This window comes from Chiloscyllium plagiosum, chromosome 25, assembly GCF_004010195.1.
Source record: "Chiloscyllium plagiosum isolate BGI_BamShark_2017 chromosome 25, ASM401019v2, whole genome shotgun sequence".
NCBI lineage: Eukaryota > Metazoa > Chordata > Chondrichthyes > Orectolobiformes > Hemiscylliidae > Chiloscyllium > Chiloscyllium plagiosum.
Window position 1 is genome coordinate 5370172 of NC_057734.1, and position 22476 is coordinate 5392647.

The following is a 22476-nucleotide window of genomic DNA, read 5'->3' on the forward strand; positions in this document are numbered from 1 at the left end:
AATGCAGACTGTTCCAGGATCTGACAGTTTCAGTTTGTTCTTGTGCAACAAAGGGATTCAACAGTAAAAATCAATTCTGAACGATTTTGCAAGGCAACAATTGGTCACAAATTTGATTCACTGACTAGCATGTACAACTTCTGAACACTATATGAAGAAAAGTTTCAAGATTTTATTTGTTATTTATAATGTTCAGGAATGCTGTTGCAAAGTAAATTTAAATCCACACCCACTGTTTGCATTTAGCACTCCCAGCTCACATAGTATAAAAATTGAAAAAACAAGTCAGTCAGCATTTTCAGAGAGGGAAAAAGTGAGGACTGCAGTTGCTGGAGATCAGAGTCTAAAGGGGTGGCACTGGCAAAGCACAGCAGGTCAGGCAAAATCCAAGGAGCAGGAGAATCGAAGTATCGGACATAAGCCCTTCATCAGGAATGAGGCTTGTGGGCCGGGGGAGCTGAGAGATAAATGGGAGGGGGTTGGGACAAGGGTGAAGGTAGCTGAAAATGCAATAGGTAGACGAAGGTGGGGAGGAAGGTGATAGGTCGGAGAGGAGGGTGGAGTAAATAGATGGGAAAGGTGCTGGACAGGTCAGGAAGGCGGTGCCCAGTTGGAGGTTTGAGCCTGGGATAATGTGGGGGGAGGGGAAATAAGGAAACTGTTGAAATGCACATTGATCCTGAGTCGTTGCAGGCACGAACTACCCCAACGCCCCATGGCTGAACACTTCAATTCCTCCTCTCACTCCATCAAGGACATGCAGATCCTCAGCCTCCTCCATCACCAAACCCTTACCACCCACTGCCTGGAAGAATGCCTCATATTCCACCTTGGGACCCTGCAACCAGGTGGGATCAATGTGGATTTCAACAGTTTCCTTATTTCCCCTCCCCCCACATTATTGTAAATCATCTGCCATGCATATGCTGTCTCACTCAATTTGTCCAAATCACAGTGAAGCATTCTGTACCCTCCCATCCAGCTTTGTGTCATCTATAAAGTTGTAGATGGTACATTTAGTTCCCCCTTCTAAATCATGAATATATATTGTGAATAGCTAGTGTCCACGCACTGATCCTTGTAGTACCCCACTGGTCACTGACTGTTATTCAGAAAATGACCCATTTATTCCTGCTGTTTCCTTTCTGCCAGCCAGTTCTCTATCCATGTCCATACATTACCCCCAAAGCCATGAGTTTTCATTTTACATGTTAATCTCTTCTGTGGAACCTCATCAGATCTTTCTGGAAGTTCATGTATACCATATTCACTGGTTTCCCCTTTACGGTTGACATAGTTTGTATGGATTTCAGCGAGACCTTTGACAAGGTCCCACTTGAGAAATTGATAAAGAAGGTTAAAGCTCATGGGATCCAGGGTAACTTTTTATGTTGGATCCAAAATTACCATTAGTGATAGGAGACAGGAGGTTGTGGGAGAATGCTATTTGCATGACTGGAGCCTTGGTGTACAGTGGTACACTACAGGATCTGTGCTTATTACTGTCGTGGTTGTAACTAGGTCAGCTGAGTGAACATCATAGGATATGAGTTCCCGATTTGGGGCTGCTAACCTAGTCCAATCAGGGAGCCCAGGTTGACAGTTATAAACAGGAGTGCCTGTTAATTCTGAGAGCTGGCTCCAAGGGAGCCGGATCAGTGTCTTGTACAAAGCACTTCTAAATAAAAGATGACTTGTTGAAGGATACTGGCCTCCGGAGTTGTTTCAGCTACTGTTTGTGATATACATAAATGATGTAGATGAGAACATGGAGGGGATTATGGGATTGCAGATTGATTGGCCAGGTACTTAACAGTGAGAAGGAAAGTGTTAGATTACAGGAAGATATAAATGGATTGGTCAGATGGGCAGATCAGTGGCAAATGGAATTTAACCCAGCTATATGTGAGGTGAAGCACTTTGGACTTGCTTAATGAATGGCAAGACACTGGAAGCACAGAAGAACAGAGGGATCTAGGGTTGCTTGTCCACAGTTGACAGGACAAATTAATAGGGTAATTAAAGGAAGTTTGCCAATATCAGTTAAGTCATAGATTTGAAGAGGAGGGAGGTTATGTTGGAGCTATACAGACCTTGGTTAAGCTACAGTTGAAGTACTGTCTGCAGTTGAGGTCATCATATTATAAGAAGGATGTGGAGAGTGCAAAGGAGATTCATCTAGATGTTGCCTGGGATGGGACATTGCAACTATGAAGGGAGGCTAAATTAGCTTGTGTTTTCTTTGTAGCAGAGAAGGTTGAGGGGGAAACCTGATAGAGGTGTATAAGATTAGAAGTGGCATAGACAGGTGAGTACAAAGCAGCTGTATCCCTTAGTGAAAGGATCAATAGCAAGGGGGCATAATTTTAAAGTGAAAGGCAGCAGGTTTGGAAGATTTGAGGAAAATCTTTTTCACTGAGGGTCTGGAATGCAAGCAGGGAGGGTAATTGAGGTGGAAACCTCGCAACCTTTAAAAATTACTTGGATGAACACTTGAAGAATCCTAACATTCAAGGCAGTGGGCCACGTACAGGAAGGTAGGACTGGTGTAAGTCATAGTTTTTGTTTTGGGCAGTACAGACTCAATGGGCCAAAGTTCCTCTTCTATACTGTACGATTCTATGATGGGTTGTTTGCATTGTGGATCTAGCTCCACTGGAAACCTAACACATGTCCCTAAACATAATGCACAGGGAGAAAGTTAGGATTACAGATGCTGGAGATCAGAGTCGAAAAGTGTGGCGCTAGAAAAGCATAGCAGGTCAGGCAGCATCCGAGGAGCAGGAGAGGTATGCCCGAAACGTCGACTCTCCTGCCCCTTGGGTGCTGCCTGATCTGCTGTGTTTTTTCCAGCACCACACCTTTCAACTCTTAATTCACATAGAGCCAATTTATGGAAGGTTTTGTGTTGGATTAAAAATTCCTGTTGAACCAACTGCTTGACAAGTTCACTTAAAATTTTCAAATAGTTCTGCAAGGAAGTTTCTCAGGCTAATTATGATTGTCAAATAACACTTCCAGGTCTGGGTTTCATGATCACAACACAGTGACATTTTCAATGTTGTATCATGGATAACTTTGTAAGCAATGGTGCATGTTCTCACTTATAATGAATAATCTTGCTGAGCTTCAGATCTCTTTTGTAGGTAACTGGCAGGTAGACATCCAATTCCAAGTGAGGACTGCAGATGCTGGAGATCAGAGCTGAAGAAGGGCTCATGCCCGAAACGTCGATTCTCCTGCTCCTTGGATGCTGCCTGACCTGCTGCGCTTTTCCAGCAACACATTTTCAGATCCAATTCCAAGTGAAGAGCAGGAAAATCAATTGCCAAATCACTTTGGATAACAAGACAGTATCTGAAGCAAGGCAGAAATTTTAACGAGTCTAAATGGAATAAAACAATTGAAGTTCTCAGCTTAAAAATCTGAACATGAAACCAATTAACTTTCCTGAGACAGTCAACACAGTGTTTGATATTCTGTCCCTATTTGGAGCAGGTAGAAAATTGAAGCAGAGAGGAAGGGCATTCTGAAGTTAAAGTTATAATTCTCATTTATGATTTGGTGGTACATTGATGCAGTTCGCACCCACCCTAACTCCTCCAAGAAAATATTTAGCATTTTCTTTTGTGTAAGTAAATACTGAATCAGGAAATGTGATACATATAGATTCAGAATTGGTGTGGAAAGATGAATTCAGCAGAAATCCTGTAGTCCTCGTCTGATTCCACATATGAAGTAAACACAGGTTAAGTTATGGGAGGGTGACAGTGCTGGAGAGCCAGTTCTCCAGTGACACTCACTTTAGGCCTGGTTCTTCATTGGCATTATAGGATCAATGAAGTTAACCCTGTTAAACATTTCTCATCTTTGTTTTATTGTTCCTTCTCTTTGCTTTTTTCCTCTAATTTATTTTCATTGTTTATCTCTGCTTCTGTTACAAGTCTGTGATCAAGTCTCCATCAACTTAGGTAGCAGAGCCATCAACTGCTAGTATTGTAATTGAAGACAGCGTTCTGAAGTGAACAAGTCTCCCATATCTTACAAATAGATAATAGATACTTTTGTGTTTTCCAGTTCATTGCTAATTATTTTGGTTTGTTTCTGAGGTTTAAGTTGATCTAACCATCTCCACCTTTGTTTGTGGTCACCCTAATTATTGGAAACATTTCTCTCAAATCTTACTAACTATTTCACTGCATATTATTTCATGTGATGTTGAATTTATGCCCAGGTTTGTTTCAGTATTCCTGTTTAAAATGCAAATGCAATCACTGAGATCTGGGAATGTAGATCAAATTGGATTTTCCTTAAATTTAGAACATAGAACATAGAAGAATACAGCGCAGTACAGGCCCTTCGGCCCTCGATGTTGCGCCGATCCAAGCCCACCTAACCTACACTAGCCCACTATCCTCCATATGCCTATCCAATGCCCGCTTAAATGCCCATAATGAGGGAGAGTCCACCACTGCTACTGGCAGGGCATTCCATGAACTCACGACTCGCTGAGTAAAGAACCTACCCCTAACATCTGTCCTATACCTACCCCCCCTCAATTTAAAGCTATGCCCCCTTGTAATAGCTGACTCTATACGTGGAAAAAGATTCTCACTGTCTTATGTTTTAAAGTTCAAACCTGAGCCTTGATAGTCGTGCAATTTCAGTTCTTGTTAAGTAACACCAAAGATAAAGGGATGTGTTACTTTTCAATGCAGCAAGAGTTTTTTTCAGTAAGCAGTAGGAGGTTTTTCAGTACTTATTATGAAATTTATGCGTTTGCTGTCTTTTATGTAAGCATTTGAAAAATGCAGTAAAACCTTTGTGACAAATATAAGAAGGAAGAACCTTCTGTTGATGTTTGGAAACTGCCACTATTTTATGCTTGAGAGGTATTATGTCTAAATCGTTTCTGCGGATTTTAAAATGTAATTTTTGATTTCTACATTGCATTTTATTCTGTTTTGTATGGGTTTGAATCCACATGAGTGAAGGATCACACTAAATGAAGGTAATGTATTTTATCAGAATTAAAACAAGGAGTTTTCAGAAGCTGTAGGAATGCATTTTAATAATTAAGTGAATTTGATACCTTTCCTGGTCTTGAATGTGCATGTCAGTCACTTCACTACCAAAGCTCGGTAGCAGCAATGTGTACCATTTACAAAATGCATTGCAGAAATTTACCAAGGCTGCTTGCACAGTATCTTCCAAACTCTCAACAACTACCATCTAGAAGGACAAGGGCAGCAGATACATGGGAACATCACTACCTGCATATTTCCACCCATTTCATTTATCATCTTGATCTGAAAATATATCACTGTTCCTTCTGTGTCAAAATCCTGGTACTACCCCACCCCCCCCCCCCCCCACCCCCCCCCCTCCACCCACACACACACACACTACCTAGATTGCAGCAGTTCAAGAAGGTAACTCACCACCACCTTCTCAAGGGACAGGCAACAAATGCTGGTCTAACTAGCAATCCCACTTTGCAAAATTGATTTTAAAAAATTGTACTTTTCCTTTAAAAAAATTGCCTAATCTGGAGTTAGTATTCTGTTCCTGTCCTCCACTGCTGCTATCCCACTCGTAATTCTTCAACCCAGAGTCACAGATCATTTGCCATCAGTGAGGCCTCCATTGCTCGTTTTGGTCTCTCCTCAGGGTATGGATAGGTCTCACCTGCCAGTTTCTGTGTGAGAGAAAATACTGCACCTTGGCAAAGCCTTCCAACTGGTGATGTGTCTGAGAAACCAAAGATGGGTTTCCTTGGCAAAAAAACTGAGAGAGCAAACAGGGTCATGATTAAACATCTCATCTGAAAGACTGTACCTCTTACTGTGGAGTATCCCCTGTCCCTCTGAGACAGAAAATAACTAAAAAAAAAGCCACAGGAGTTGTTGTGTTGCCATAGTCTTACCAGACCATAGGGGCTGCTCTTTCATTAGAGAGAAGCGACTCGTGCTGATTTAACCTGAGGTCCACCAGACCTCAGGAGAGGGAAAAGGTTGAGAAGGAGAGTCAAAAAAGCAGTCATACTTAGAAAAAAACATATTGTATCTCCATTTTAGAGTATACAAGACAAATTAGATTAGTATGTGTCATTTGTACGTTTTATTAGTTTTTACTTTTGGGCTGGAACGCAAACCAGATTTTTCTTTGTTCTAAAATCCCTGAAGTAGGAATTGAATTAGCAAATTTCTAATTCGGACACAACTGCTACTCACTGAGCCATGATTAGCATCCAACCAGGAAGCTGAAAGGAAAACCAGAGCTATCAGAAACCTGGAGGAAAACTGGAGTTGAGATTGAGTTGGAAGATCAGCCATATTTTTATTAAATGACACAGCAAGCCTGACGGAATCACATGGGCTCCTGCTCCTATTTATTTTGTTTAATGAATATAATCAACACGATCTTGCATAATATCTTCAATGTGTGGTAAAACATCCCAAAATTATTCACAGACGTTCCTTAAAGTAAAATTTGAGACCGAGTCACATAAGGCAATCTTAGGACATATGATGAAAATCGTGGTCAAAAGATGTAATGAATGTCTTAAAAGGAGGTTAGAGCATTGCAGAGGCTTAGAGAGGGGACTTTCCATGTTTAGAGGCTTGGCAACTAAAGGGTATTCCGACCAAAGGTAAAGCAGTTAAAATTGGTGATGCTGAAAGGCTAGAATCTGATAAGCACAGATTGCTTGAGGTAGTGGTGATGACCGGACAGTTCAGGGATTTGAAACCCTGGATGAGGATTGTAAAATCTTAGTAATACCTAATCAGGACCCAATGTAACGAGTAATATAACAAATGACACATAGTGTGGACAAAGATAATGACAAGAAAGTTTGGAATAACCTGAGGTTATTGAGGCCAGCCAGGAATATACTGGAATATTCAAAACAATTTAAACAAGCTCTACAAAACCACAATAAATTGAATACACGTCAGCCAATATCCACCTGTCTTTTGATTTGATTAAATTTCCAACAGTACAGAAACAAGCCTTTTAGCCCAACAAGTCCACACCGACCCTCTGAAGAGTCACCCACCCAGACCCATTTCCCTACATTTTCCCCTGACTAATGCATCTAACACTATTGGCAATTTAGCATGGCCAATTCATCTGACCAGCACGTCTTTGGATTGTGGGAGGAAACCAGAGCACCCGGAGGAAACCCACGCAGACACAGAGAACGTGCAAACTCCACACAGACAGTCATCCTGGCACTGTGATGCAGCAGTGCGAGCCACTGTGTCACTGTGCCAGCTCCCCAATGCACACTGATGTCAGCCACAGTTAAGCTCTCAATGACTGCAAGAGTTGAGGGAGTTTGATCTACATTTCAATCATGAACTACACTCCAGAAAGTACTTTGGGCCATCCATCAATTTCCCCCAAAATAGCATTGTGGTTGTGTAACCAGAGCTGGAAATGTGTTGCTGGAAAAGCACAGCAGGTCAGGCAGCATCCAGGGAACAGGAGAATCAACGTTTCGGGCATAAGCCCTTCTTCAGGGCTTATTTTGGGATGTTTTACCACACATTGAAGATGTTATGCAAGATCGTGTTGATTATATTCATTAAACAAAATAAATAGGAGCAGGAGCCCATGTGATTCCGTCAGGCTTGCTGTGTCATTTAATAAAAATATGGCTGATCTTCTCCTGAAGAAGGGCTTATGCCCGAAACGTCGATTCTCCTGTTCCCTGGATGCTGCCTGACCTGCTGCGCTTTTCCAGCAACACATTTCCAGGTCTGATCTCCAGCATCTGCAGACCGCACTTTCGCCTCCGTTGTGTAACCAGAGGCCTGTACTGATTATTGAAAGGCATGAGTTCAAACCTTTGCACAGCAGCCAGATAACTTGAACTGAGTAAATAAATTAGAATTGCAAAGAAATAGTATTTGGAATCTGAAGACGTCATTGTCAAATGCATCGATGACTAATGTCCTTTTAAGGAAGGTAAACTGCTTTCCTTATTTAGCGAAACGTACGTGTGACTCCATACCTAGTGCAATGTGGGTAACTGTTGGCTATGTTATAGAATGGTGCAGCAAATTGCTGAGATTTGCAATAAATGCCATCAATGGTCACCGTGGAGACTAGAATAATGTCAGTCAAGTGGATCTCAAAGAATATGAATTCGCTGATTGGGGCTGTTAACATAGAACAGTATAGTGCAGTACAGGCTGTTCGGCCCACGATGTTGTGCTGAGCATTTATCTTAATCTAAGATCAACCTAACCTACACACCCCTCAATTCACTGCCATCCATGTGCTTGTCCAGCAGTCACATAAATGTCCCTCATGTCTCTGACTCTGCTATTGCCGCTGGCAGTGCATTCCACACACCCACCACCCGCTGTATCAAGAAACTCGCTATCTACTCTATCTATGCCTCTCATTACCTTGTACGCCTCTATCAAGTCACCTCTCTTCCTTCTTCTCTCCAGTGTGAAAAGCCCTAGCTCACTCAACCTCTTTTCATAACACAAGCCCTCCAATCCAGGTAGCATCCTGGTAAATTTCCTTTGCACCCTCTGAAAAGCATTTACATCCTTCTTATAAAAACGTGACCAGAACTGGACACAATATTCCAAGTGTGATCTAACCAGCGAATTATAGAGCTGCAGCAAAACCTCATGGCTCTTCAACTCAATCCCCCTGTTAATGAAGGCTAAAACACCATATGCCAAAAATCCTGTCTTTAACCCTGTATTCAGCATTCAAATTCAACCTTCCAAAATAAATCACTTTGCATTTATCCAGATTGAACTCCATCTGCCACTTTTCAGCCGAGCTCTGCATCCTGTCTATGTCTTGTTGTAGCCTGCAACAGCCCTCAACACTATCTAAAACACCACCAACCTTTGTGTCTTTGGCAAACTTACTAACCCACCCTTCCACTTCTTCATCCAAGTCATTTATTAAAAACTACAAAGACAGGACACCACTGGTCACTGACCTTCAGGCAGAATATTTTCCATCCACTACTACTCAGTGCCTTGTTTTGGCCAGCCAATTCTGTATCCAGACAACAAAATTTCCCTGTATCCCATACCTCCTAACTTTCTGAATGAGTCTACCATGGGGAACTTTATCAAATGGCTGAGGAGTGACCTTTACAGAGATTTATTAAATCATTAAGTGCATGGATAGGATAATAGACAAGATTTTTTCCCTGGGGTGGGGAAGGAACTTGTCCCTGGAGTCTGAAGAGGTAGGGAGGCCCTCAATGAGTTTTTTGCTTCAGTATTCATTAGAGAGCGGGACCTTGTTGATAGTGAGAACACCGTGGACCAGGTTAATAGGCTTGAATAGATTGATATTAAGAAAGTGAATATGATGGAAATCCTGGGAAGCATCAAGATAGACAAATTCCTAGGGCTGGACCAAATATATCTAAAGTTACTATGGGAAGTGAGGAATGAGATTACTGCACCTCTGTCGATGATCTTTGTATCCTCACTCTCCATGGGAGTGGTCCCAGGTGATTGGAAGGAGGCGAATGTTGTTCCTCTGTTCAAGAAAGGGAATAGGGAAATCCCTGGAAATTACAGACCAGTCTGTCTTACATTTGTGGTAAGCAAGGTACTGGAAAGGATTCTGAGAGATAGGATTTATGACTATTTGGTAAAACATAGTTTAGTTTAATTACAGATAGTCAGCATGGCTTTGTGAGAAGCCTTTTTGAGTTCTTTGAGGATGTGACGAGCCACGTTAATGAAGGTTGAGCAGTGGATGTGGTGTATATAGATTTCAGTAAGGCATTTAGAATCATAGAGATGTACAGCATGCTACAGACCCTTTGGTCCAACTCATCTATGCCGAGCAGATATCCTAACCTAATCTAGTCCCATTTGCCAGCACTTGACCCATATCCTCTAAACCCTTCCTGCTCATATAGCCATCCAGATGCCTTTTAAATGTTATAATTGTACCAGCCTCCATCACTTCCACTGGCAGTTCATTTCAGACACGCACCACCCTCTGCGTGAAAAGGTTGCCCCTTAGGTCCCTTTTAAAATTTTCCCCTAATCCATGAACATCAACTAGCCACGAACGCCACGACCAGCTATCCTTAGTAGCCACACACGCAGACGACAAGCACCATGAATTCAACTGGGACAACACTACCATTATAGGGCAAGCCAAACAAAGAACAGCCAGGGAATTCCTAGAAGCATGGCACTCATCCACAAACTCCATCAACAAACACATCGACCTGGACCCAATATACCGGCCACTACAGCGGACAGCTGAAACTGACAACCGGAAGCGGCAGGGACAGGCCACTATAAATGCCGGAGGAAACACCACAGAAGCGCTTCACAGGAGGCTCCCAAGCACTGAGGATGTCACCTAGACAGGGGACGAAATGTTTGCAACAAATATTTCCAGCTCGGCGAACAGAACCACAACAACGAGCACCCGAGCTACAAATCTTCACCCAAACATTAAATTGCTTCGCAACATGCAAATCAGAGCCAATCAAAATAAACATCTGGTAAATAGTCAACCAATCTTAATGAAGGTCGAAACCAGCGCATCTGTATCATTGATTGCAGAACCATTCTTTACCAAAATTCACTCTGGACTCCAGCTCTTAAGTTTGCATAAGATATCGGCCAGGCTGGGAATCTGTAGGAACCCCTACAGATTAAGGGTACAACTTTGGTTCTAGTCTCTTATGAGAAGTAAAAATTGGTCACAACTTTTCAATTGTTGTCCCTGTGTTTGATGAATGAACTCTATGCATGTTCAACCATTTTGAATGGGCATCCACAATGACTAAAAACACACAGCCCATGAAAGGACTAGTGTATTTGACATGTAACTGATTCCAGGGTTTACCCAGTCATTCCCATGAATGTGAGGAAGGTGCTGGTGATAATTTTTGTCCATCTTGGCATTCTGAGCACTGCCATGCACGTGGCTATATCAGCATCCAATTCTGGCTACCAAACAGAACTCATCACCAGCACCTTCATTTTGGAGGCCCTGACAGATACAAACAAGAGTGGCGGGGCTCTGCTTATTCTAGGAGAGTGGTTCAGTGCTAGCTGGGTCAGTGTCAAGTACAACGTACATGTACATGAATGATGTGGAGGTGCCGGTGTTGGACTGGGGTGAACAAAGTTAAAAATCACACAACACCAGGTTATAGTCCAACAGGTCTAACCGTGTAAATAAATGGTGATCTGGTAACAGGATACTAGCCTTCATAGAGTTATTTCAGCCACATCCTGTGAATTAATGAAAGTAAGTTGGCAGGATGGGCACTAAAACTCACAGCACTCTTGAGTTAGTGAGATGAAAATCTTCCAGGGTTCCAATACTTACCATTTCTGAATAGCCTCTGAACAGTCTGTGAAAGGCATGCTCCAAATACGAGTCTTTCTTCTTTTTTACTGAACTGTCAACTTCTACAAAGCTCAGTTACCTTCTTTCAAAAAAACAGTGAATTAACTTCGACATTTATGCATGCCCTATTGTGCTTCCTAACCTATATAGCATAAGTGGTCTATTCACATCCACCAAATCCAGTCGTGTTACCTGCCTTCCTGCTTGTTGTACATGTCTTAACTTACAACAGTTTTCTTTATTTTTTGCCTGCAAAGCAATGATGACAACATTTTAAAAACATTTTGTTGGTTACAAACTGCTTTGTGAAATTTAGATGGTTTTACTGAATTGCACGTTCTTTCCTCTATCTTTCTAAAAATATTGCTTTCCAGGATGCATCTCTTTGCACAATGCTCACGCTAACGTAAACAGTAGGATTAGTCATGGGAAGTGCAGCGTTATAGAGTAAGGGGGTGGGCTTAGGTTGGATGCTCTTTGAGTGCAGGTGGATTTGCCATGGGAAATGCAGGGTTTCAGGGTAAGAGGGTGGGTCTAGATGGCTCCTCAAGGGTTGGTGGGGCAAATGGTGTACTTCCCATGCTATAGGAATTCTACGGTTCAAGGGGCTTGACATCCCGCAGATTTTTCTCCAGGGGCTGTTGAGGAATGGTAAGGATGGTAACTCCTGGAAGATTTTTCTCTCTCTAACTTCAGGGTGTTAAGAATTTTAGTGCCTATTCATTCAAGGGATGTGGCCATTGGTTGCACTTATTGCACACATCTAGTTGTCTCTGAGAAGGGATCATGACTTACCTTTCCTAAATGCTTCAAACATTACAGTTTGTTACAATTGAGTAACTCGCTGGTCTATCCTAGAAGATAGCTGAGAGTTGCCCACATTGCTCTGGGTCTAAATTCACATAGACCTACTAAGTAAGGATCACAGTTTATCTTCCTTCACTGGGGAAATCCGTGATGGATTTGTAAAACAATCCAGTAGTTTCATGGTCAAGTTCCCAATACCATACTTTTTTCAATCCTGCCAACCTGGAATTTGAGCCCACATCTCTGAATTATCAGTCCTGGTCTCTGGATCATTGATGTCGTAACATATGAAGAAAGATTGAATCAGTTAGAACTATATTCACTAGAAGAAAGTGAGGACTGCAGATGCTGGAGATCAGAGTCAAAAAGTATGGTAGTGGAAAAACACAGCAGGTCAGGCAGCATCCAAGGAGCAGGAGAATCCACATTTCGGGCATAGGCCCTTCATCAGTTGTTGTATAAATCCATTTGATCTACAACTATCCTTTAGGGAAGGAACTCTGTCATCGTTATTTGGATTGGCCCAGATGTGATTCCAAAACCACAATAATGTGGTTGGCTCTTAATTGCCCTCTGAAAATGCTGAGTCACTCACTTTAAGAGCAATTAGAAACAGGCAGCAAGTGATAGCCGAGCCAGGGATGCCCACATCCAATTAAAGAACCCCAGAAAAAGTTGCTACCTGAATGAGATTGCGCACTGCAGTGAAGCTCAGAGCTGAACTTCAATCATTATACTTTTGTGCAGTTGCTGGTAAGCGTGTAAGGTTGATTTGATTTGGGAGATAGGAAGCATTTTCTTCCTAGCAGACAATTCTATGGAGTGGGGAATAGAAATTCTTCTTTCGGCAGGAAAAAAATATTCTTTTCCATGTTAATGCATCACAAATGAAATTACATTTTTATAATTTGCAAAGCTGCGTATCATACAGAGGTAGAGCAGAGACTTGAATAAAAGTAGGCCATTCAGACCCTTGAGCCTATCTTTATTCTTAATTTGATCATTCCTGATCTCTACCTTAAATCCATTTGCTTGTCTTTGTGCAACATCTCACAAAAATATTTCTATCTCAGTTTTAATTTCAATTGACTTAGTATTCACAGACGTTAGGGGGAGTGAGTTCTACTGGCTCCTGTATGAATTGGTGTTTTCTGATTTCACTTCTAAATTGTCGAGAACATTTACTTCTGCTCATCCAACTGGCCTTTCCATAGAAAATTATAATTGTAACAATTAAGTACTTTGTGAAATATTCCAGAACTTTTACCTCTTGTGTCCTATTCCAGGTTCGTCAAGCAATGCTTCCCAGTTTATGGCCCTTTCTATTTGCTTCTCCTTTCTGCATTTGTTTATCCTTATCCTGCAATTGTGATTTAACTGGTAAAACTGCGACAGATTAACTATCCATGTTCTATTTAGCACCTTAGTTTCTTAAAATTTTAGTAGTGCCATAAACTATGGAGAAAGAAACTGATTCTGGTTTTGTGCAGCATTCCCTCTGGCAAATCAAACCAAGAGAATGTTGACTCTGCAATTCAAAATAGTAAATTTCATGCACAAGTGAACTGCACAAGTAACCCAAACAAACAATAAATTCCAGTTCCCCTGCTTCTTTCTTGCCTAGCTGTCAGTCTCTTGCCAATCTGATGACTATCTTTATTTAAGATATTAATCAGTCAATTGTTCACTGATCAGTAGATTCTGAAATAAATGATGTGAATTGTCAAGTAAGCCTCTCTGTATTGCTTATTTTCCATGTGTCACGAGTAGGATTGGATATGGAAAAAGGCAAAGAAGGAGGAACATGGATGGGTATTAGCAAGAAGGGCAAGTTTGCTGCACTGACGAATTATCTCCAACCCATAAACAGTCTGAATGCATTAGGGAGAGGTAAGAAGGATTATCAGCCAAAGTCTGTTATAATAGAAGCTACAATCTCTTTTATTTTTCTTTATGTAATAGCCCACTGTTATTTGAATGCATCATTCTAATTTCATTATCAATAGGAAAAATGAAACAAATCGGTCTGCCTTAATGTTAATGCAAGCCAATATCTGTATTTCTCTAACAGTAAGGTTTTCTATTCTGCGAAGCTTGAGCAGTTAATAAGCAACTTAATAGATGTCTTGTACTAAGTAAGAATAAGGAACTGTGAAACCAGAATGTTTCCAGCAGTAGGTTTGATGAAGCCAGTTTTTCCTGTTGGATGTGTCTATTTTCTCCCCTGGTATAAACCACAGGAAATCTGGATAAACAGTTGAAACCAGTGGTGTACATGCCTTTCAAATTGCCATGGGCATTTGGTGAGGTCAGGATTGGGATCAGTTTTGGTCCATTTTATTAAGTATCCTGCTCATGGTCATTGATTCACTCGTGTAGACTATAGTTTTGGGGTGGAGTGCACATGACCTTGCAAAAGTACCCTATCAAAAATCAACACATTAAGGTGATGAGGGGGGAGAAGAAATTATAGTTGAGTAAAGCTACAGAGGAATTTAAGAGAGCTCAAAGTTACTCATTAAAATAGTCTCCACCACTTAAATTCCCCTTTAAATTGAGTGCTTGTCTAAATTGGGCAAATATTGCACACAAATTTAAACTGATATATATAGGAAAGAAATGTCTCTTCTAACCAGCTTCTTCCACCATATGTTATATGTGGGATCAAAATACAGAAGTTGCTCATTCCATCCACAATTGTGTGATCTGCTGAGTGAGGCAAAACATGAGATAAAAACCAAGTTCAATGGTTTCACCCCTTATTCAGTCGAAACAAGTCAAGAAGTCATTTTGGCCCAGAATTTCAACCTGGGACCTCTTTTATGAGGTAATCTTCACCCCAGCTAGAAGCAGATCTAATTCTCACTCGCAGAAATTCAGGGAATTGGCAACCATTGCTCAAATCCACAGCCTCCTCTATTCTCTGGGAAAAGAATCACTTCCAGACATCTTGACATGATGTGGCTTTCCACATTTAACATAAAAGCAAAATACTGCAGATGCTGGAAATCTGAAATAAAAACACAAAAGTATTGGAAATGCTACGGCAATCTGGCAGCATCTGTGGAACAGTGGGCTTGAAATCTGAAGCATTGGGACTTTTCCAAAATTTGATCACAGCATAGATCCGAGGGTTCCAACAGTTGGAACCTTCCAGAAGGCATCCGTTAACAAGCCACTTATTCATTTGTTGTCGGGGTAAGAATAACAGATGATTTGCAGAAATGGGAGCCCCAGTATGAGTGCCCACAGTACTGGCAGCAGTCCCACCGTCAGAGGAGGACCATGTTGAGGCAGGTCAGTGAGAATAAGACAACCTCAATTTGGGAATCCTTGGAATCATGATTAAGATTGGAAAATCAAAAGGCCCACAGTGTCATTAATGAGGAGTGGAAACCGATCCCATCACCCGAAGACTTCTGGTTAATCCTGTGGCATATTCAAGGGGCCAGGTGTAGGGGACCAAGCAGCTTTTCCACCAAGGGTGGCCAGCCTTTACAGATTTTATCGGGCAGTCATGGAATTGGATTATACGTCTCACATTCAGGGATTGTTGGAATAGTGTTTGTTTAATATTGCAGAGCAGATATTCAAACTTTGCCCCGCAATTATCTTTGATTACATTCTTTTGCTGTGACACTCCTACAATCTGGACAGCAGCGATGTTGGTCACCCTGATCCAGCCAGGAAGGTGCCTCCAAAGCTGCTTCCAGCCTCTGCATTCTGTGGGTAGCAGTCCCAGCATCAGAAAGATCAGCAACTTGCTTCCTCTTGCAGCAAGAATGCTTGAAGTGCTAATCCAAAATTCAAATTGTAAATTCTGCTGCTAATCCAATCTCTGAATCCACCTCTTCAGAGCCAGGGAGATTCCACCTTTTTCTCCCTCCACAGAAACTGCCCAACCTACTTAATCTTTCTAGCATTTTCTTTTTTATTTTAAATTGTGACCCCAGTTCTCCAGACCCTGTTTAACTGGAAAAAATCTGAACACACATCATACCCTAGGCCATTTTACAAACTCGATCAGATTGTTCTTTAGTCTGAGATCTTCTGGAGCATAAGGTCCCAACTCTTTTAACTTGTCTTCACAACTGAGATGCTTCAAACTGGGAATTAAGCTGGTGGCTCTCCTCTGTAATATTTCCAGTAGCTACATGCAAAGGAGACCAAAATTGTTAACAATATGCAGTAAAGTATTGTGACAGATGTTTACTTTTGTCTCAAAAATATACTTTATTCATAAAATTTACAGAAGCATATTGCACGACATTCAAAGTTGACATTAGTTGCAAAATCAAATATATTACTTCCCGTGTTGTATGTTATTAATTATGTTTATAAATAGTTAATATTTCCATTATTAATTATTGCATATCAAACTTACAGCCTTAGGGGTTTTATGCACTATCAATCCCCTTTAGGCTTTAGACAGTGGTGTTACTCCTTTCGACCTCTGTAGCTGACAAAGATGCTGTGTACAGCATGTTAGGCATGCCAGCTATTTCGGGCAGAAACAGCTGTTATTTGTTCCTCATTCAAGTGCAGTTACCTTATTTTAATCACATCTACAATAGTGTCATCTATTTCTGGTTTTTTTTGAAGAAAATGTAATTGACAAATGTGTGAACAGAGGCAGCTTTCAAACCGAACTTAGATTTTTCAAAATCAGTTGCTAATACAGAATTTCACATGTCAAACTCATAACCAAAAACCAGAATCACTTATGCCGTTTTCCGATTTAAATAATTGTATGTTGAGATTTAAAGATGTTTCCTTCACAAATTGAAGCTAATTTTTACCAACACAAATCTGCCAGAGAAAAACATATAATTATGCTTTTTGTTTTAGAATTACAAACCGAATAAGCACCTGCTACCCAAGCATTGCTTCTATTTTTAGTCTTCACTGCCACCTGGAGACTGACCTGTTTTTTTGTGCATTATGCAGCACTGACAGAAGTTGTAGCATCATCATCTTGGCTGTCACTGTTGCCGAAAGATGAGGTGGGATGAGGCAGAACCAGCTGCATTAGGGAATTGTTTCACTAACAAATTACAGTATTTTTAAGAGCTGTCTTCCTGAGCTTGCATCAAATTTACATTTAAAAAGGTTCTTTAAAAGATTGGATTTAATCAAAGAGCACTATGAATTAAAGATGTGTTTGGCTCATGCATAAATATATCCCAAAAAGCAATATTTAGACTTAAAACAAAACAAAAAATATTTTATACTCAGCTGTAAAGACCAGAATGTAGGAACAGGATCAGGACATCCATTCCTTTGAGTCTATTTTGTAGAATTGACAAAATGCACACAGACATTTTAGCCCCATTGATCCATGTCAATGTTTATATTTCATATAAATATCTTCTGACTCAACATCATTAAATCCTTTAGGCCTAATTTATATTCCCTTTTCTCTGCTGTATTAATCTAAGTTCTCTTTATGTGCATTTATTCTATTTGCTTCACCTACTCTTTTTTGTGATTGTGAGTGCTAAATTCTCAACACTATCTGGGTAAAGAGATTCTTTTTATAGGTTTTGGATTCTCCCACAAGTGGAAACACTGTGCAGAATCTTACTTTTTTGACACAAGGTATGGCACCAGATTTAAAAGCAGAAGGAACTACCACTCAGATGTAAAACAAGTTGTCTCATGTGAATGCATCCCTCTTGGTTCACTGTTTCTGCGTGCAGAGGTAGAACACTAAATTTAACTTGTAGGAAGCTCCGAAGGGCATCAAAACCTCCTAGGCTTCAACTTCTGGGCACCTTCTGTAAAAGACAACTGAACAGCATTTCACTTTCTGCAAGCCAGGAGCATCACCTCGGGAGATGCATCACCAGACAGAAAACGGCTCCATGTTGCGGCAACTCCTCCCTCGACATATTTCTGCAAACCATGTCGGGGAGAAGGAAAGTACTATTTCTATGGAATAACACAGGAGGCCATCAACTGGCAAGCAGTCTGGACTGAGGTCAGTGCCTATGGGTGGCTCAAGATCCTGGAGTCAGTGCTGCAAGAGGATGAATCATTAGAACACTCACTTTATGTACCAGTGTCTATTCAATGCCTTATGCCCCTATGCATGCGAGTTTACATTGTACATTTTCCATGGCAGAGGATGTCTCACACAAGACTGGGTGCCAGGCATCTCCATCAGATGCCTCATTTGGACTGAATATGTCTTAATGAGAGCTACCAATTTAGTACTACTTGCATCATAGTGTTATTGCATCTTGTACATCTGCCAGGGTTCACAGTTAGAAAAACAAATGGAAAAGTGGGGAAGGCAACGGCCTATGGTATTATCACAAGACTACTAATCCAGAAACTCACCTAATGTTCTGGGGACCCAGGTTCGAAGCTCACCACAGCAAATGGTAGAACTTGAATTCAATAAAAATCTGGCATTAAGAATCTACTGATGACCATGAAATCATTGTCAATTGTTGAGACCCCATCTGGTTCACTAATGTCCTTCAGGTAAGGAAAGCTACCATCCTCACCTGGTCTGGCTTACAAGTCAGCCCAGATCCAAAACAATGTGGTTGACTCCCAGTTGCCATCTGAAATGGTCTAGCCAGCCATTTGATTGGACCAATCACTAGTCTCAAAGAAACGAAATCAGACAGATCACTTGGCAACAACATAGGCACAGGAAAAGACAATGGCAGAAAAAGCCCTGTCAATCCTGTAAATTCCTCCTTACCAATTTTTGTGGACTAGCAGCAAAATTGGGAGAGCTCTCTTACAGCATAGTCAAGCAACAGCCTGACAAAGTTATTCTCACGAATCATACCTTAAAGACACCACCATCACTATCCCTGGATATGTCCTATTCCACCAGCAGGACAGACTCCGCAGAGGTGGCGACACAATGGTATACAATTTGGAAGGAGTTGCCCTAGGAATCCTCAACATTGTTCCCAGCCTCCATGATGTCTTGTGGTTTCATGTTGAACATGCTGTAGGAAATCTCCTGCTGATTACCTCCTACTGTCCCCTGTCAGTTGATGAATCGGTGCTCCTCCATGTTGACCAGCACTGATAAGAAGCACTGAGGATGGCAAGGGCATAAAATGTACCCTGGGTGGGGTATTTCAATGTCCACCATCAAGAGTAGCTCAGCTGCAGTACTACTGACCTAAAGGACACTGATACTAGATTGAACCTACAGCAGGTGGTGAGGGAACCAACAAGAGCGAAAAACATTTTTGATCTTAACCTCACCAATCTGCCAGCTGCAGATGCATCTGTCCATGATAGTGTAGGTAAGAGCGATCACCATAGTGTCCCTGTGGAGACGAAGTCCCACCTTTACATTGAGTTATGTGGCACTATAATTGTGCTAAATGGGACAGACTGAGAATAGACATAGCAACTCAGGACTGGGCATCCATGAGGTGCTGTGGGCCATCAACAGCCGTAGAACTGTACTTCAGCATAATCCGTAAGCTCATAGCCCAGCATATTCCCCACTCAACCATTACCATCAAGCCAGGGGATAAACCTTGATTCAATGGAGAGTGCAGGAGTACATGCCAGGAGCAACACCAGGCATACCTGAAGATGAGGTGTCAACTTGGTGAAGCCATCAAACAGGATTACTTGCATGCCAAACGGCATAAGTAGCAAGTGATAGACAGAGCTAAGCGATCCCACAACCAAAAATCAAGTCCAAGATCTGCAGTCCTGCCACATCCAGTCATGTAGTACCCATGTATTCTAGCTCAACTTCATCCTGATGTTTTGGCCCAGAAACTAAGCAAAAGGTCATTATACCAAAGTGAATAAAATAAATTTCAATGAATGCCAAACAAAGGATGATAAGGTTTAAATGATAGAAATCAAACATTCCCTTCAAGCCTGTCAGCCATAGTTGACTTCAAGCTCAGAGTGTTCACATATGTTAATCCATACTCATTCATTCTCAGATCTAGTGACTGATAGGCCTGAGACAATCTATCTGCTACATCTCACTGCCTTGCTGGCTTTTTCAGCAGCTTCCTCATCAGTTTTGTTACCTCAGCATCCATATCACACTCCCCCTCCCTCTTTATCTGAGGTTCCATCTCCCCCTCTGCTAAATTGTCACTCTGTCATTGAGCTAGATTATGCAGGTACAGCATATGATCTGGTGAGTATTGGAATGCTCTTCACAAGTGATCCAGGCAATGGAATCATCTACAGTAGATCAGTGGTCTTTTCAATGACAGCTGAAAGGGATGCATGAGCAGCATTTTGACAGTTTTGGCATCTTAGAGTCATAAACATAGAAACAGACCCTTCAGTCCAACTCATCCATACTGACCAAGTTTTCCTGCGTTTGGCCCATATCCCTCTAAACCTTTACTACTCCTGTACCTATTCAAATGTCTTTTCAATGTTGTAACTGAATCTGTGGGTGATGTGCTGGGGTCGTTAGTCAGGTCTTCTGAGAGTACCTCTGACCACCCATAAGCTTGCCCTGGAGATAATGCAAGGAGCACTTGAGAGTTATGTGGAAGATAAACATTGTGACAACTTCCTGGATAGTGGAGATACACCTTCAGGAATTGTTGCCTGTAGTGACGCTCAGGAAAGTTGATGGAAATTGTGAATGGAACCACAGATATCTTCCTTAGACATCAGCATGCAAGCCGCATTCATCTATTGCAGGGATGTAGAAGGCATAGATGATGCTGAGAGACTCTCCAAGCCTACACATCTTACTAAAGATCATACTTCTTAGAGTTTGTACTTCTCCAAATTTGCCTCATAAAAATCTATGAAATTGAGGGAGCATCTAACTCCATTTCAATCCTGACTTCACTCACAATTTGCTTTTTGACTTTGTACGTTCCTTAATAGGGATGAGAAAAAATAATTCCATCAGCGAAAATATTTTGAAAATGAACTGTTCTCATTTTCGATGCTGAGCTTTGTTCAATTGTACATGTAAGGTATATAAAATTCAATTTGTAATTTTGTAAGACTTATTCCAAAGCAACCAGTTCTAAAGTAATTTCGACCTCCATGCAGAAATGCTTCTCCAAGCTCAAAGGCTTTATATATATGTATTTCTTTCATTTCGTATAAGATGTGCAGACCACTGAGAGATTTTATTTAAATCTGTTTTTCTTTCTAATATTTTTCAAGGTCATCTAGTGGCAGATTTCCTGACTGAAGAGGCAGATGGTTTGACTTACTTAAAGAAAGTATCTTCAGAAGGACATCTGTACAATGGGTTTAACTTGATAACTGCAGAGTTTAAGTAAGTTCACCTGGATCATTTGTTGACAGTGCTGGCTTTCAGTTCAATTCAAATAAACGCAAACACATTATCAACATCATTGACATTTACTTCTAGTTTGCTGCTCCTGTCAAATCGGCTCAGGGGGCTAGGCTTTCTGACTACTTCAAAGCCGCAGTAAGATGGGATTCAGATGGAAAACCACTATCAACAATGGCAGTAAACAACTTTTATCCCATACAATATGCTGAAAGTACACCACAGGCCTGATGTCAGTTGATATTTCAGATTGATGAACTTCTGTATTTCCAGCATTTCTGTTTTTATTCCAGATTTCCAGGCTCTGCAATATTTTGCTATTAATCATACAGCTGATTGAAAACTATCAGCTTTCTAAGACTAAACCTTTAACCAGAACATGGATATCTGACCACCTGATTCACAAAGGCATTCGATTCAATGAGCAATCGTTTTTCCTAATTGTTACCTTTCCATTGGCAGATCCTTGTCATGTATTTCATTCTCTCAATTGTATATTAAAAGCAGAGAGCCTGCATAATCTGTACTTTTTTTAACTGATCTGCTGATGGTGGTGGTGTTATGGAGTTTGCAGGGCAGTGTACAGTTAAAGAACAGGGCAGTGTATGATTCAAGTAAGAAAATGTTTTTTCACAGACTGGAAGAAGCAGTGATTTGGAGGAGCCGGTGTTGGGCTGGGGTGAACAAAGTTAAAGATCTCACAACACCAGGTTATAGTCCAACAGGTTTATTGAAGCACTAGCTTGTAAAGTGTTGCTTCTTCATCAGGTGTTTGTCACCTGATTAAGAAGCAGCGCTTCGAAAGCTAGTGATTCCAAATAAACCTGTTGGACTATAACCTGGTGTTGTGTGATTTTTAACTTGGAAGAAGCATAACAGTTTTATTGTCAGAGTTTATTCCATGCACACTATCATAGGAATTTGACCAAGTGGTTGCTACAGTTTAATTGCTTTACATCTGTTGATGTTGTTGAGATGCTCACTTTGTGATGCTTTAGGTATTTAGGAACGTGCAT

The 22476-nt window shown here is 41.1% G+C and overlaps 1 protein-coding gene across 1 annotated transcript in view; it reads left to right on the forward strand.

Annotated features, from left to right (window-relative positions):
* The window catches only part of tango2 (transport and golgi organization 2 homolog (Drosophila)), a 92688-nt gene that overhangs the window by 12900 nt on the left and 57312 nt on the right, over positions 1–22476 (forward strand). Inside the window, exons 3-4 of the mRNA XM_043715418.1 lie at positions 13954–14073; positions 21328–21442. Of these exons, the coding sequence (XP_043571353.1) occupies positions 13954–14073; positions 21328–21442 (235 nt within the window). The remainder of the gene's footprint in view (positions 1–13953; positions 14074–21327; positions 21443–22476) is intronic.